The following is a 17,301-nucleotide window of genomic DNA, read 5'->3' as shown; positions in this document are numbered from 1 at the left end:
AAAACAAACAACAATCCTGCACCCAAATTCCCACCACAAACAGTTAAGTACTTTTAGCCTTTCGGCGCAATTCTAACCATGGCCAGCAGGGGGCGCTGTTGGATCTCTGGAGCAGAGGCTGCAGTTGCTCTCCGATGGCCGGCAGGGGGCGCTGATGGGCTCTGGTGGCTGCCACGTGGGATCCCGGTGCGCGGGAGGAAGCCGGATGGGGACCCCCGACGGAAGGGGAAAGGAGGACGGGAAGGGTAATCTTCCTGTGGACTCACGCTGTCAAAGGCTGCGGCTGGAAACTCCTCTTCCTTGTCAATGGACACAAGCTTCCCTCGGCATGGAAAGAGGAGGAGGGAAGAAAAGCAGCTTTTCCCCCTCAGAAATTCCTCTGCAGATCGGCACTTGCTTCTCCGATGAAATCCCAGGCAGTTCGGGCAGTGGGCAGAACAGCGCGTGAGGGAACGGAGGCGAGCCGGGGCCAAAAGCAGCCAGGTGACCTCGCCGAGAGCAGAAAACCTCGATCCCGGAGCTTTCCTCTTCCCCCTAACAAACACCCCCAATTCTGTCCCGACACCCAGTCCCTACCCCCGAAGGAAAACAAAACCAAACCTGAGTTCTCCCTACTCCCCACCCCCGGCCTCGGGTAGAGGGAAACAAAAGAGTCCTGCTTCTCACCGAGAGGAGTCGTTTAGCATATCAATAAGACAGTCATTAAGGTCTAAGCCAAGCAAACACCAAAACCTGAAAGACTCATCCCCACCCGGCCAAGCGGTTGGTGTGAAAAAAATGCACCAGAAGCTAATGAAAAAGGAAGAGAAACTATAACAGGAACAATTTACTGGAAACAGTAATAACATAAGAACAGCAACAACAATCCTAATAACAAAATGTACAAGATAGGCGAACAATTCACATGCGATTGCTCACCAGGTGCTACTCGACCGCAAGCCCCGGCAAACCAGAAAAGAAGTGACCCCCCCTTTTGCACGGTGTGAGGTGGTGTAGAGTAACTCCAGGGTCCTGGTTGTGCCCCTCCTGGCTGCTGCTAGTTAACCGTGTCCTGGTTTCACCTAGGGTAAAGTTAATGTCTTCTCAGTAGCTGTTATAGTGCTGTGTTTTGGATTCAGGGTGAAAATGGTGTTGATACTACACTGATGTTTGTTTTTTTTGCTAAGTCATGTCATAAGTCAAGGACTTTTTTTTTCTTGTCTCATATTCTGCCAGTGAGGAAGTACACAAAAGAAAGTAGGAGGGAGCATAACCGGGACAGGTAACCCGAACTGGCCAAAGGGATATTCCACACCATAGAACGTTATGCCCAGTATATAAACTGGGAGTTGTTACCCAGAAGGGGAGCCTATCTGGGTTTGGGAAGGGGGGTCTGGCATCGGTCAGCGGGTGGTGAGCAATTGCATTGTGGATCACTTTCCCCCTCCCCCCCTTTTTATTATCATTATTATTATTGTTATTATTATTATGTACCACTCCTATTGTATTTTACTTTATTTTCAATTATTAAACTGTTCTTATCTCAACATACAAGTTTTACTTTGATTCTCCTCCCCATTCCACCGGGGTGGGGGGGTTGAGCAAGCAGCTGCGTGGTGCTTCATCTCCAGCTGGACTTAAAACCATGACAAAGGGTAATCACAATTTACCTACAGACAATTATATTGGATTATGTTAATGAAAAAAATCAGGATTCACCTATACTGAGGAGAAACATGCACTAATTAAAAGCACAGGCAGAATGCCAAGCACAAAGGAGCTGACTGATCTACTGAAACTATATCCTGGGAAGCTGCTCTGTATTTTAACAAAATCACTGAGACTGCAGACACACTCTACTGTTGTAAAAAAAAAAAAAGAAACACGTTTGGCTTTCCTTCATTTTCCATCTTTAGTGTTATCCTTTATTTCTCAAGATGGAACTATTAAGTCTGTTTCCCAGTAGAGGTAGACTTCAAAAACCTGGATACTTTAGACAAATGTATTTTTCTCCTCTTTTAAACCTACTTTACAGCAAATAAAAGCCTTTCCTTTTGTTAAGATCTGATTAGTGAGAGATGCTTCTGCCCGAATTAAGGTGCAAACGAGACCATATGCTGAAGTCAATAATACAGATTTTATTTAACAATAAATATGAGGCAGAGAGATAGAAAGAAATAAAAAAGAGCAGGGGAGTGGAAAGAGAGAGAGATAGCAAGCAGAAGATAGTCACCACCTGTGGATCCATCCCCTGACCCTGGGCTTCTCAGTGGTGGGGGTCCCAGAGTCATTCTTCTAGGGGGACCACCTTTATACAGTCCAAGTTCCAAGTATCCACAAGGTGGTCACAGATGCTGTTCCCATAACTTGGGGTGATATGTGTTTGAGCAGTTGCTTCCTTTCCCACAGTTTGCCACAGTGGGAATTTTTGTCCGGATTTGTTACCCAGGATGTGCTAACCAGATCTCGCCTCTGCCAAGCCTGAAATTAGCACCTTCCTGTTGCAAATTCCTCCCTTCTGTGCTTATCTCAAGTTCCAGCTGTGGTGGCTTATCTTATGGCAAGTTCCTTCTGTGGCCTTGACAGTGATTTAGGAATGGTACTCCCCAATTCAGTGCCCCCACCAAGACTCTCCAAATCATGGCTGCTCTGACCCTCTCCTGCTTTCCCCTCCCCCTCCCCCTCCCCACTGCATCGGGATAGAAAGGAGAATTGGAGGCACAAAAGGCAAAGGTCACAGGTTGAGATAAGAACAATTTACTGGAAAAAACAATGAGATAAGAAAAGGAACAGGAACAGCAACAATACTAATGACAGAGGGTACAAGAAAAGGAATGATTCACACAGAAAAACTCTAGATATAATAGACAATACAATACGGGATGGCTCCCTCCACCAGCCTTCTCAGCCAGAAGGAATCCCTTCTCCCTGAAAAAGAGTCCCTTTCCCCTGCCCCTGGCAATGAGGTGAGGTGGTATAGAATAATCTCCATGTCCTAGCTATGCCCCCTCCCAGCTACTGCAAAAAATTAACCCTGTCCTGGATGGAACCAGGACACCTTTACAGTGTTTGATACAGGTAACTGTGCTCTTTAAGTCCTTACACCTTTGTAGGCAGACAGACAGGACAGAGGAAAACTAGCTTTTTCAAAGACACCACATCTAAGTCTTTACAACTGATTTGGATTTCTAATTCCAACTCTTTGTCACTTGTCATGCTTTTGATAGCTTTTTCTCTCCCAGTTGTTTTTTTAAATTTATTTTAATAAAATACAACAAACTCACTATAATTTTAATTTATATCATGTTGCAAGGTCTTTCGGACTTCAAAATCCTAATTTTATAAACTGATGAAATCAATTACTGCTTTTGCTGTTCTTTTCAAATAATTTGACCACTGTCTGTGAAACTATGATGATAAATGTTCAGTCTTTCCTGCTCAGTAGCAGTATGTTTAAAAAAAACCCCAATACACACACAAAAACATTATAGAGTTGGTTATGCAGTCTCCTAATAATGGGTACCTGGTACACTTTCCTAATATACATCTGTAATTAGGAAACATGCAGCAGGCAATTCCATCACTACATAAGTTTGTCTTTCTCATGCTGCATGAGAAAGAGAGAAGGCCTTGACACTGTGTAAGCACTGTTCAGCAGTATCAGTGTGTAATCAACACTGTTTTCAGCACAAATCCAAAACATAGCACCATGCAAGCTACTATGAAGAAATTAATATATCCCAGGTAAAACCAGTACAACTTCATAAATGTAATTCTGTACAGCTTAAATTTCTGTATATTCTTTCAATTCCACAGTTTCTATAACGAAACCAATAATTCTTGTCTTAAAAAAAAGACAACCAACAGCCCCCCCAACCACAAACAAACAGTAACAATTTCATAAAGCCATGAGTACATAAGAAAAATCTATAAGATAAGGACACTTTTTTACTTCACTAAAAAACAACCCTCAAATTCAGTAACACCTCACCTGCATCAGCTCTGGACCGCTGACCTGGTGATTTTCCAAATGGGGTCTTCATTCATCTGTGTTTAAGTGAGCAGCAAAGCTGCTAGACTAGGGTGAAAATCCAGTTCTTCCCAACTCCTCAAATATCTTCTTATTCTCGTACTACAACAGCTACTTATTAATCCACCATCCAATCATCAATTTGTTCTTCCTCAAATATAGAAGCACTTTCAGTTATATCACTGAAAAACAAAACAGAAAATATAGTCTGATTTGAGACCTGGTTAAAATAAGCAATGAAGTGAAACAAAATATTTTTTCTTTCATGTTCAATGAGAAATCTCTTCATATTCTGTTATTCTGGATGCATTCAGTAAACAGAGGGTAGTTAGGCAAGAAAACAGCTAAATATTAAGGCTCATACTTTTCCTCATATTCTCAATGCAAGTTCTGTATCAGATCAGTCATCCACAGACAGATACACATAGAAAAACCTCATAAAAAACCCCAACCCCCCATCTATTAGTTAGTATAGGGAAGAATGACTAGTACTTCAAAAACCCTGTCTGAAAGCAGAAGAAACTGTACTACCTTCACCAGACATAAAGAACAAACCAACTATTACCACTTGTTAGAAAACAAAATGCTTCCCACTCACATATGAGAATTCCTTCTCTACAGATACATTAAAAAATATAGAACAAAAATCTTACATAAAATGGAAAAAACCCCACAGATTCTATTGCAACACTCAAACTACTAATTTGTGAAGTCACTAGTTTATAGAAGATTTGCAAAAGTCATTGCTGATTTGCTACACCTAAATTCAGATTCCTGAAATATTTAGTAATCACATTCCTCTAGATTAGGGAGATATGGGAGGACAATGCTTTAAAATATTTTCCAAGATTTAAATTACAGACACTTGTTATCATTTAAAATTTTGAAGAATTACAGATCAACTATTTCAGACTACTGTTTCTGGACAGCAAACATTTCTCCTAATTAATCCATTTATTTCAATGCTGCACACAGCTAAAACAACAGGTTAGGTCAGCTCATCCTTTTAGCCTGGTGTCAGAGACTGAAACAGGTAATGACTTACACATTCTAAGATCACCAAAAGACTTTTGCAAACTGAAAAGAAACAGCTGCTCACCCAGCAAAGCCCATCCCTCCCTGAATACCTCCAAAGGACCTTCAGATCAGATAAGTGGGTGCCATTGTCCAGCTATGCTGGGTGCAGATGCATACCTGAAGCTACAAACTGGATTTATAGATAAGGGAAGAGGTTAAGAAGAGGCAAATCCCAAAAGGTGGGAGAATCCCTTTTATCATGCCAATGTTCTCCCTTTACATGATAACTCTGCATCTAGCCTGGGCTATGCATCTCAAATGTCAGACCATGATTGATGCTGACACAATAGGCAGCTGCAGCTGTCTTAGGAGATGTCAGAGACTCAGTGACCTGTCCTGTGACACTATCCATTGTAAAACTCTCCACCCCGGGGCGGTACAAGGTGTTCCCACCTGAGCTAGAAGTGTATAATAACTCATAACATCTTCGAGTTTGGTGGGGGGCTTCCCCCAGCCCCAACGGATCAAGACCACCACTTCAACCAACAGACATGGAAGCTGCGACTACCAAATCTCATCGCTGGATCCAGTGGGCGGTGACTATATATATACATCTTTCCACCCTTATCCTTTCTTTCCCTTTCTCTCCCGATTATTCAGTGTGGTTTCACTCTAATCCCCCCCAAGGGATTTATTAATAAGAACCTGGGTTACCCTCCCCTTCTGGGGCAGGTTGCAACACCTGGTTTCCTCAAGAAATGAGATTACTGTAATATTGTTCTCTGTAATCTGTCAATCATCAGTGGCCTTCTCCCTTTCACTTTTTTTCTTCCCAACAGCAGCTTTGGAACCTGCTGATAATTTTACAAAAGGGTAAAAAACAGAGGAATGCCCCTAACCCAGCTGTGGAAAGAGGTGGGCCTTGTGTGTGTGCCTTACTGAACAACTGAATATACAAGGATATGCTTTGAGGTATAGTACAAGTGCTATGCTGAAACTTGCATTTACATCTACTAACACTACCAGTTCTTTCATGAATCACATTTGCTAACTTCTAGGAATATTAGATCAATGCAGAGGAATATTCCTAGAAATAAAGAGTAATAGAAAGACAAACAAAATTAAATACTAGTTTCTGGTGTTTCTAGTTTAAACAAGTATTTGGCAATTTGTAGTTTTTGGAAAGATCTGTGCTATATTTGGGAGAACTAACTTTTTAGACATTCAGTCAGGAAGCAATAAGTATTTGTGAAAATAAACTTAAAAATCCATTTAAAGAAACATCAGTTTTTCCATATTTCATCTCTTCCTGAAATATAGCCATTATATACACAGTAATGCTGTACAGTACCAGAAGAACAATATTCAAGGTTTAAAACACATCTAAAGAAACAACAGGAAGCAATTAGCTTGCAAATAGCTTGCCTATTTTACTAGAATACAAGATTTTTTATACCAAAGACATCAAAAATATTTTACTGCCGTTTAAAATACACTTCCATATTCAGTGTCACAAGAACTGTTTATACATGGAAGAGAAATTGACTTTTTTTTCCTCCAGAGGACCAGAGGAGATAAGAGATTATGGTTTAGATAGAATCAACTGTAATCTAGTATTATACTTTTATACTAAACAAACAACAACAACAAAAAAACCCCAAACACACACACATGAAAAACATCAGCATTTAATTTAAATACCCTTTTACAGTAAACTGTTGATTTGTCATCCAGGAAGTTGCAAATATTTCATAACATCTGTATGTGGGGTGGTTTTTTTCAGATTTCAAATCCATAACTGCCAGAGCCCAATGCTCTCTAACCAGGTTCTTTTATATATTACATGCGTGGTGGGTGTGATGTTAAATATAAAATTTACTTATTTGAAGACAGTCGATGTTACATGGGATTTGATTTAGCAGGGTGGTCTTAAATATACTGAAATCACAATAAAAGTTTGTTACACTTGGCAAAATATAGCAATTGCAATACAATCACAATACCCATGTGATCCCCATTACTGGTCTCTCTATGTCACGATGATGGGCATCCCCAAACACAGGGAAGGAATACATGGATTGAAGCCAGCTCAAGCCTGTTGGTTTCTTCAAAATTATTTTCTTAGTTGTCTAGTTTTTATATTCGATGTTGGGCTGAACCAAATACTCCCCCATGCTGCTATCATCTCAAGGAGATATTCACAGTCTTTTAATGAACTTGAGGAGAAACATTTACACCACCCAGTTGATCCACTCAACTGGGATAGCTGTTTATCTAAAAGTCAGCTTTCTTTGCAACAGCTGCGGTCAGTTACACTCTGCATTATTCTCTGAGCTTCATGGGCACATTGCCCTTGACCATCTCCACTGAGCCTTCTTCCATTGTAGGGGTTTTATTGATCAGTCACAATAGCAAACTGAAATTGTAATTTAGTTTCATTTTTTTATTACGTAGCTGTATTTACAAAGAAAAATTAAACAACACACAAATTTTGGCTTTCTGCCAGTTAGTAAGCATTTTATTGGAATAATCTGTCCCCAGTCACTACTATGCCAACAAAGACATACCTCTTAGAAGGCTTTCTAATCCTTTTAAAGTCACAATGCATTTGCTAACACTTAAAGCAGTTTTTCACAGTGCTCTCTGAACCTAAGGACACGAGAGGAAGTGAAAAGCTAATTCAGCAATTCAAACATTTTCTATAATATAAACTAATCCAAGTAACTGCGATGAATTCAACACTTATGATTTTCACAGGAAGGAAATGAAACTTAATTTTCCTAAAATTAGTATTCTGAATTCTTTACAAGTCAGTTTCACACTGACAATTCTAAAGTCATTAATAAGGAGAGATAGAATGAGATTTTTGAAGATCAGTTACTTTGAGAACATCTTGAACTTTAAAGCATATGTAAGAACTTTTGAAATCTTGTTTACTTTATTAAAATAAACCGGGAAAATATACAGCTTTTAAGGTGTTTTTTTGTCATAAAAGGTTTTGAATTGTATGGGTTGATTTTTTTTCTTGATAATTATGTGTCGTTGTCATTCATAATATTTATAAGTCTAAGGATGCCATGTTCCACACACAAAAAAATTTGTGATATGATTCTGACACACTAAGTAACAATAAGCCATACTGTTGAGGAAGAATGGAAATTCCTTGTTAGGAGGATGTATATAAGATGACAAAACAACTTTTGAGGGTAATTCTGTTGACAGCACTAGAGTTTAGTATTTGAGCAATGTGAAATGAGAAACCGCTAAGTCACTTAAAAATATTTCAGCATGACTTCTGAAAGTCAGCAACAGTTTAGTGAACCAGTTCAAAAACCACTACTTTGTTCTTTCATATAGCAAATAAAATACAGGTAGCTTTTTTTTTTATCTAAACTGACACATCCAGATCACACTATAATAGCCTTTACAGCATACCAGTATCTTTTTTAGAAAAGCATCACAGTCTACCAGTTTGGAAATGATTGCCCCCATACCTGACTACACAGGTCACCAACAGCTCAGTTAAAAGTTTGTCATGGTTTAGATTTTCTTGTTGAATTTCTCCATGCCTCCATGCCACCATGTGGCTTTGGAGAGGGAGGGGTCGGCGCACGGCAGCCACCGTTTCTGCCAGCCGCGGAGGAGCGGGGGGGAGGGGGGGAAAAAGATGGAGGTTTCCGTGAGAACTGAGGGGATCCCAGGAGCAGGAATCCCGCAAGTACTGGAGGGAAAAGAAGAGGTTGGCAGTTCCAGTTGGCTCCCTCTCACCCCTGCCACGGAACCCAGGAGGTCCCTGACCGCGCCAGCTCCCTGCACTTTCACTGCCGGCCGCCCACCCCACGCCTGCTCCTCGCTGCTCTGACCACAGCCACCCCCGCTTCTTGGCCAGAGCCGACCAACCACTTTGAAAGAGTGATTTTTGGGTGACATTTTCTCTGTTATTGTTTGGTTGTTGTTTTGTTCTGTTTTGTTTTCCGTTTTTAGTAAAACTGTTATTCGTTTCTACACTTTAGTCGAACGCTTCATAATTTCAAATTTTCCTAATTCAGGGGGAAGGGTTTCTATTCCAGTGGAGGTCCCGCCTCCTGGCACACATTGTCTATAAAACCAGGACAAAGTTTCATTTAAAGAACATTCTTCTGATCAGCCATCAGCTACAACTAGTCACCATCCCAGGTGTTCTTCTTACTAAAACCCCATAAACAACCCACAAAAACAAACAAACAAAAAACATCTCTGTGTTTTCTTTCTTAGGTCAGAACGCACATGAAAAACAACGTGCAAGCTAGATGAATACTTTGTAAGATACTGTTGTAATTATTTTGGAGTGTTTCACACAAGAAAGGTTAAATGATGGATTAAAACAAGCAAGGTCTACAAATTATCAGTCACCATACTAGTTTTAATGATAACAGTACAAATCATTTTATCAGGGTAAGGAGGAAGACAGAATATCAAGGCAAGAAAATAGAGCTATGTTTAATTCTTTTTTTCCCAGCATAAAAGCAAAAGGAGGAAAAAACAGCATGTATACTCAGAGCACAGATTCTGCAGTTTTCCTCATGAGCCAGTTTAATCCCCTCTGCAAATCTTAATTGTAAACCACATGAAAGCATTCTTCTGTGAACAAAAGTAATTCTGAAAGGAAATATGTCAGTTAAAGAGATTTCTTGGTATGTAATATTTTGATTTCCATAGCTAAATTCAGAATCGCTGATATACATGTCAGCTGAAGTAGTACAGTGGTTTTGGCACTAACAAGTTGGATGAGTCAGGTCTGTAGATTAATAATCCCTAATTCTTATCATATGAATAGAATGGGTGACCTTACGCAAGTCTTTTGTACACACCCCTCCCCCAAGACAATGTTAAAATATCTCCTAAATAATGGGAGAATATAAAAATATACACCCGCTTTTAGTTTGTGTTGGACATTTTAAACTTCTTGAGGTATGAAAATTCAGCCACCTAAATTCCAAATCAGCATGAAAACATCCTACAGCAAATGATATGCCACTAGGAGTAGTAGGAGTAGTAACATCTGACATCTGGGAAGAGAGATTATAGTAAACTAGCTCTGTGAACAGAAAAATTATTTACAACTGATGACAAAGAGCAATACATTTCAGTGATGGATTTATCACTCGACAGACCCCAAATCAAGCACTACTTTCCCCCCCTCCTGCTATCCTCTACAGCTTTTCCTCTATCCATAGATTTATTGTTATTTGTCTAGAAGTGTACAGAAACAAGCAGTACAGGTTGACAAACTGTGTGTGTGTATATATATTTATATATCACAGAATCAGAATCACAGAATATGCTGAGTTGGAAAGGACCCACAAGGATCATCGAGTCCAACCCTTAGCCCTGCACAGGACCATCCCCAAGAGTCATACTATGTGCCTGAGAGTACTGTCCAAACACTTCTTGAACTGTCAGGCTTGATGCTGTGACCACTTCCCTGAAGAGCCTGTTCCAGTGCCCAAACACCCTCTGGGTGAAGAACCTTTTTCTAATATTTACCCTAAGCCTCCCCTGAAACAACTTCAAGCCATTCCCTCGGGTCCTGTCACTGGTTACCACAGAAAAGAGATCAGTGCCTGCCCCTCTTCTTCCCCTCATGAAGAAGTTGTAGAACGTGATGAGGTCTCCCCTCAGTCTCCTTTTCTCCAGGCAGAACAGACCAAGTGACCTCAGCTGTTCCTCATACAGCTTCCCCTCAAGGCCTTTCACCATCTTTGTTGCCCTCCTTTGGATGCTCTCTAACAGCTTAATATCTTTCTTATATTGCGGTGACCAAAACTGTACACAATGTTCAAGGTGAGGCCGCACCAGTGCAGAGCGGAGCGGGACAATCACTTCCCTCAATGGGCTGGCGATGCTTTGCTTGATGCACCCCAGGACAGTTGGCCCTCCTGGCTGCCAGGGCACTGCTGACTCATATTCAACTTGCCATCAACCAAGACCCCCAGCTCCCTTTCTACATCACTGCTTTCCAGCATCTCATTCCCCAGTCTGTATATACATCCAGGGTTGCCCCATCCCAGGTGCAGAATCCGGCACTTTCCCTTCTTGAACTTCATATGGTTGGTGATTGCCCAGTCCTCCAATTTGTCAAGGTCTCTCTGCAGGGCCTCCCTGCCTTCAAGGGAGTCAACAGTTCCTCCCAGTTTTGTGTCACCTGCAAACTTGCTTAGTATCCCTTCCAGTCCTGCATCCTAGTCATTTATGGAGATGTTGAAGAGAACAGGGCCTAAGATGGAGCTCTGCAGAACCCTACTAGTGACAGGTCCTCAGTCTGATGTCACCCCATTCACTCTTACCCTCTGTGCTCAACCCCGTGAGCCAATTGCTCACTTACTGCATGTGTTTATCCAGCTGTGTGCTAGAAATTTTGTCCAGAAGGATCCTGTGAGAGATGGTATCAAAAGCTTTACCGAAATCCAAAATTATTACATCTACTCACTTCCCTTGTGTTATAGTTTCATACTTTTTTGTGAATTTTCCACACCAAAATAGTCTCTGGTAGGATAAGATAAACATCTGGCTTCGTTGTTTTTCTAGCTTGGGCCTTAATTACTGTCCCATTGAAAAAGTTAATGGCTTTCTCGGCAAAGGTGGGACTCCCTTTGTTTCTCCTGCCTAGGCCCTGAGGCATGGGGGAGGGTGGAAGCATGGGCGAGGAGTTTGAACACAGCACAGAACAGCTTATGCTACGCTGAGACCAAAGCAAGGCACCAGGCGGGGCGGGGTGGGGGAGGGGGAAGGGGATATGACGGGAAAAGGAACGGGAGTGCGGGGGTATTAAAACCTGCCAGTGTCACGCAGCCCTGGGGGCCTTTGGGTCTCCCTGCTCTTCACTGGATGGATCGACACCCCCATCCCTGGCTCAGTTGCTGAGGAGGGAGGGCCCGGGCCTGGTGTGGACTGTCTGGAGGGAGCGCTCTCAGAGTCGACCTGCCTCCTGTCCCCCACTAGCGGCAAGGACGTCAGAACCCACCCCCTGCTATGAGAAATAAATAATCTGGTTTTATTATAAGCAAAATGAAATTAGTGGAAAACAGAAGGTGGTGGGATTTTCTTTTCTTTCATTTAATTCCAAGGGGTTTTTTTTAGGTGTATTGTGAAAGCTGTAAGGTGGAAGGCCCTGTCTGGGCCTGACGCCAGGGAAACTTTGCAGCCAGGAATAGGGAAAGTATAAAAATAAAAATGTACTCTCGGCCACATGGCCGGCCTTTGTGTGCAGATTGGTATGTCACCAACCAATCAGGAGGGAGGGTAACACCTTTTAAGGTAAAATACCTGTCACCTACTTAATATGTAACAGCTTATGTAACCAAGAGGGTACAAAAAGGCACGTTTTTCAAAGGGCAAGGTGCTTTCCAGGCCCATGTGACTTAGGATTGTACCCAGTGCTGCAATAAAGAATTTCTTGCTGCAAAGATAGTTAATTGTTTTGGTGAAGGTTTTGGTTACGGTAGTGTTGCTTGTTCAGTTTTGTTATATATATATTTAGTAAAGAGTTATTTTCTTTTCCACACTTTTTCACCTGAAGCCTCTTAATTTTGAAGTTATAACTTAGAGGGAGTAGTTTGGTTGGGTTTTTTTTTGTTTTTCTATCCTGCCCTTCTTAGCAAATATTTTGTCTTGTTAAACTAAGACACCTTGATCAACTAGGTGGGTTACCTTGTCACAGAAGGAAATCTGGTTTGATAAGCAGGACTTTCCTCTGTGCTGGCTGTGACCAATGACTGCGTTGTCTTTCCAGTGTTTTTCAATACCTCCCAGAATAATCTTCTCTTTAACTTTACCAGGCACTGAAGTGAGACTGACAGGCCTGTACTTTCTGGGGTCCTCCTTCTTGCCCTTGTTGAAAATTGGGACAGCGTTTGCCAGCTTCCAGTCAGATGGGACCTCTCTGGATTACCAAGACCGCTCAAAAATCATCGAGAGAGGTTTTGCAATGACATCAGCCAGCTCTTTTAGGATTCTGGGATGAATCCCATCAGGCCCCATAGATTTTTAGGGGTCCAGCTGGATCAGCAGATCCTGCACAATTTAAATTAAATTTACTGTAAAATGCTATATTGATGTAACCATAGATTATTAAACAGAAGGTTGAAATAATCTGAAATTTGTACAAACCATCCCTTGTTGGGTGTCTATAGAAGTGGCTGTTGTTGACAATGGAATTATAAATGCTGTACCATTGCTGTTAAAAGGGAAAAAAAAAAGTGCTACCTGAAGTTCACCTGGTTTTCTTTCCCTTTTTAATATGAGAATATCTAGAAAAAAAATGTACTGTATACAGATGTTTTCAGTAAAAGCCAGCATAATAAAATACATTCCAATACCACCACCACAGTTAAAACATCTTAAAAAGTGATGAAAAACAGATCAAATTATATTCAGATAAATACAGGCTTTTATCTTCAGCACAGGCGTACACTCAAAATTCTAGGGATCAGATTATAATATTTTATAATGATCCTGGAACTGAATGAAGAATGAAAAGGTTTTTAATCTTTTCATAAACTTTTATCTTTCAACTTTGTTTCAACAACATTGAATGTGAGAGAAAACACGTTGCAGTTTATTATTAATAACAATTTCAGCATAAGCAAATGGATAAATTAGATTAGGATTTTACCATATTGTAGAACAAAAAAAGGTTTTCTGAGAAGGTCTGGAGGCAAGAACTCCCTATTAATAGCATAAAACTACAAAAGTCAATATAATTTAGGAGTCCTAAAGAATAAAAAAACATATTGGAAGAACAATTAACAGTAATATTTAATTGAACAATTATCCCAATATTTCCTACCCCTTAGGTAATACTCCAAATGTTCAGAACTAGATAGGTAGCTTTACAAAGGATAGCAATCTTTCAGAAGCCTTCCAAGCCAATAGTGTGAACAAGTTTTGTCTAAACCATGTTTCGGCACATCTTTAGCTTAGCGACACTGAAGTTAGACATAATATTTCGTGTGAAACATGAGGTTCATGAACTTGAAGCATTAGTACAGTTTTATGAGAACACAAACACTGCATTTAAAGTTCATTAAAAATAAAAGGACAGACAGAAATCCTGAAAGTACCATTTCCGATGTTTCCTGCTATACTTGTTCTTCCCCTTGAATTAGCAAGATGTAGTTGTTACTGAGACAAGCAGTATAGTTTTTTCTCTATTTCCACTGGATTTTCCTCATTATGTATATTGTTAAAGCACTCCGTCTCACTTCATTCAATTTAGCATTTAAGGGGTCTTATTTTTGCAATAGATATTTTGAAATAATCACAGATTGAGTGCATACTTAGCAGTAAAGGTAGCAGTAAAAACTTCATTAGAGTCAATATTATAAAATAATATTTTAATGAACTTGCTTAGTATTTTAAGTTTCAGGGGCTTGATGACCACACTTCTAACTTCTGAAGAGTATCATCTCACAACACTAATTTTCAGAACTCACATATACATTTGAAAATTGTAATGAAAACACCAGTAGACAGAGCGTGAAAGCATAGGATTCTCACCCTCCCCAAGTCACAAAGCAGCTATTCCTGTTTCAAAAAATTTATTGTGGTTCAAGGACAAAATAACATTTCCTCTGAAATAGTTTTTAGCCTAGTCTGTAGCACCCTTACGCTTACACAGATGGTTACTGTGGGAAATACAAGGCATGGAAGTTTAACATGTTCTTGTCTGCATTACAGCACCCATCTGTCAATAGACTTGAACAACAAAAAAAAAAAGTCAAGTGGGATTTTTCCACCCTCTATGGAAAAAAACCCCACAAACAGGGCATGGCATGGTAGTTAGCGCGGCAGTTTGCGTGGCAGATCGTGAAGAAGGGTGCACAGGGAGGGCACTGGAGGCACTGCCAGCTAAAGTAGTTAGCCGAGTTGGTGGTCATTGCCTTCGCCAAGGGAGTTCAGATATGGTTTCCACTTGGACAGAAGTTGTTTCCTCTGCACACACCATAAAGGATGTGGTGGCCCAGAGTGTCTAAGACCATCCAGGTCTTAGGCTGCAAGGAGTGCCAGAGTCTGGCACTGCTCTCAGAGGGCAGCAGAGACAACAGCTGCGTGAGGTGCGATCAAGTCAACAATCTGGTCAGCCTGATGGAGGAGCTGAGAGACAAAGTAGAAAGACTAAGAAGTGTTAGGGACTCTGAGGAGGAGATTGGTGGAGCTGCACTCTACCGTGCCTTAGACAAATGCATTTGCCATCCACTTCACAAGAATCAATGGATCCCCTACTGTCTCACCACCAGGCAGGAGGGGACCTTAGAGATGGAGGGGAGTAGAAACAGGTTTCTGCTCAGGGTGGCAGGCAAATCCCCTCCCGACCTACCTCACCTTCCCAGGTGCCCTTATACAATAGTTATGAGACCCTGCAATCTGAGGACCAGGGAAATGAGAATGTGGATGAAGGTCCATCCAGGTTGGATGGGTCGCCCAGGGCAGGGCAGCCTACTCACTGCACCATGACCTCCTCAGTTAAGATAAAAAGAAGGGTGGGAGTATTAGTAGTAAAGAAGTAGTAGTCATTGGTGACTCCCTTCTGAAAGGAACAAAGGGCCCGATAAGCTGACCAGACCCAACCCATAGAGAAGTCTGCTGCCTCCCTGGAGCCTGTGTAAGAGACATCACCAAGAAACTTCCCAGCCTGGTACAGCCCACTGACTATTACCTGCTACTGGTTTTTCAGGTGGACAGCGACAAAGTCCCAGCAGGAAGGCTGCAGACCACCAAGAGCGACCTCAGGGCCTTACAACGACTGGTCAAAGGATCTGGAGCACAAGTAGTGTTCTCTTCTGTCCTGCCAGTTGCAGGGAATGATGGGGCAAGAAACAGGAAAATCACACAGATGAATATCTGGCTTTGAGACTGGTGTTACCAGCAGAATTTGGGGTTTTTTGATAGTAGGTCTGTTTACATGACACCAGGCCTGCTGGAAACAGATGGGGCATACCTGTCTCAAAGAGGGAAAAGAATTTTAGCTCAGGAGTGAGCAGGGCTTGTTGAGAGAGCTTTAAACTAGATTGGAAGAGGGATGGGGACAAAGCCAGGATCGACAGAGGTAAGCCTGGAGGTGCCACACCACTGTTTGAGGGACAACGTGTTACCAAGGTCCTTCAGTCTGCCATATCAGCAGAGGTAGGGGATGAAGATCCATGCAAAAGCAAGGATGCAAGGGTTATTGATGTGTTAGAAATCCCAGAAGTACCTAAGAATGGTCACACGTGAATTAGGGCTTCTCCCCGCAAAAAGGCAATAGGGTCAATAGCCCAACTGAAGTGCGTCTACACCAACGCCCATAGCATGGGCAACAAACAGGAGAAGCTGGAAGCCATTGTGCAGCAGGAAAACTATGATATAGTAGTCATCACAGAAACATGGTGGGATGACTCACATAACTGGAATGGCTATTAAGTCTTCAGAAGGGATAGGTAAGGAAGGAGAAGTGGTGGGGTAGCCCTGTATGTTAGGGAGTGTTTTGATCGTCTGGAGCTTGATGTGTTACGACCCACCCCTGAGGTGGGGTAACTGAAGTTCTTTCTAATAGATCCCTTGGGGCGGATTAGACTGAAATGACACTAAATGACCGGTGTATATATATGGCAGGTTTATTTTAGAACAATTTGGTTTCAATGGTGTCATGGTTTGAGATAGCCCCAAAATCTAATTCCCTAGCTCCATTCCCCCTCCCACATCTCAACCCAATGTGAGATGGGTTTTTCCAGACAAAACACAACCAGACTCCAAAATGGGGGAAAGGGAATATATTACAATGACTGTACAAATAAATATTATAACACATTATACACATGATCACAACTATCTCTACCATGACATATAGTATTTACAATGGATCAAATCTCTTCTCCCCTCCAAATAAAAGTCCAGGAGGGAAAGAAGGACAGATCCCTTCCAGTCTCAAAGCAGGAGAAGTATCTTCTACAGCAGCAGTCATCTGTCCTCTCCACATGCAGCAGCTGATAGCTGGATTTCTGCCAGCACTCACGAGGGAGGTATCCAAACTCCCTCGGCCCCGTCGTCACCAAGCAAAGAGTCTTCCTCCGTGGACTACGTCACCCCAGACAAAGGTCGTTCCACCACGGTCATATCACGAACACAGGGGGTCTTCGTGACGGTCTGGTATCTCCAGGAGATTCAAGCTCCTTGCAGGGCCTCTGTGCCCTGCTTCAAGATGGCTGCCACCTTGGCAGCAGTGCGAGGGGGGGGGAAGCAAGGTCAGCCCCTTCTGC

At 41.7% G+C, this 17,301-nt stretch overlaps 1 protein-coding gene across 1 annotated transcript in view; it reads right to left on the bottom strand.

Annotated features, from left to right (window-relative positions):
* The window catches only part of LOC116780043 (spindlin-Z-like), a 31,001-nt gene extending 26,919 nt beyond the window's left edge, over positions 1 to 4,082 (bottom strand). The window contains exon 1 of the mRNA XM_032674551.1: positions 3,971 to 4,082. Coding sequence (XP_032530442.1) covers positions 3,971 to 4,022 — 52 coding nt within the window. The 5' untranslated portion in view covers positions 4,023 to 4,082. The remainder of the gene's footprint in view (positions 1 to 3,970) is intronic.
* Between the last annotated feature and the right edge of the window lie 13,219 nt (positions 4,083 to 17,301).

Source organism: Chiroxiphia lanceolata, chromosome W (genome assembly GCF_009829145.1).
Source record: "Chiroxiphia lanceolata isolate bChiLan1 chromosome W, bChiLan1.pri, whole genome shotgun sequence".
Lineage (NCBI taxonomy): Eukaryota > Metazoa > Chordata > Aves > Passeriformes > Pipridae > Chiroxiphia > Chiroxiphia lanceolata.
Note: the sequence above shows the minus strand (reverse complement) of the source record. Positions and strands in the feature narration are given on the sequence as shown.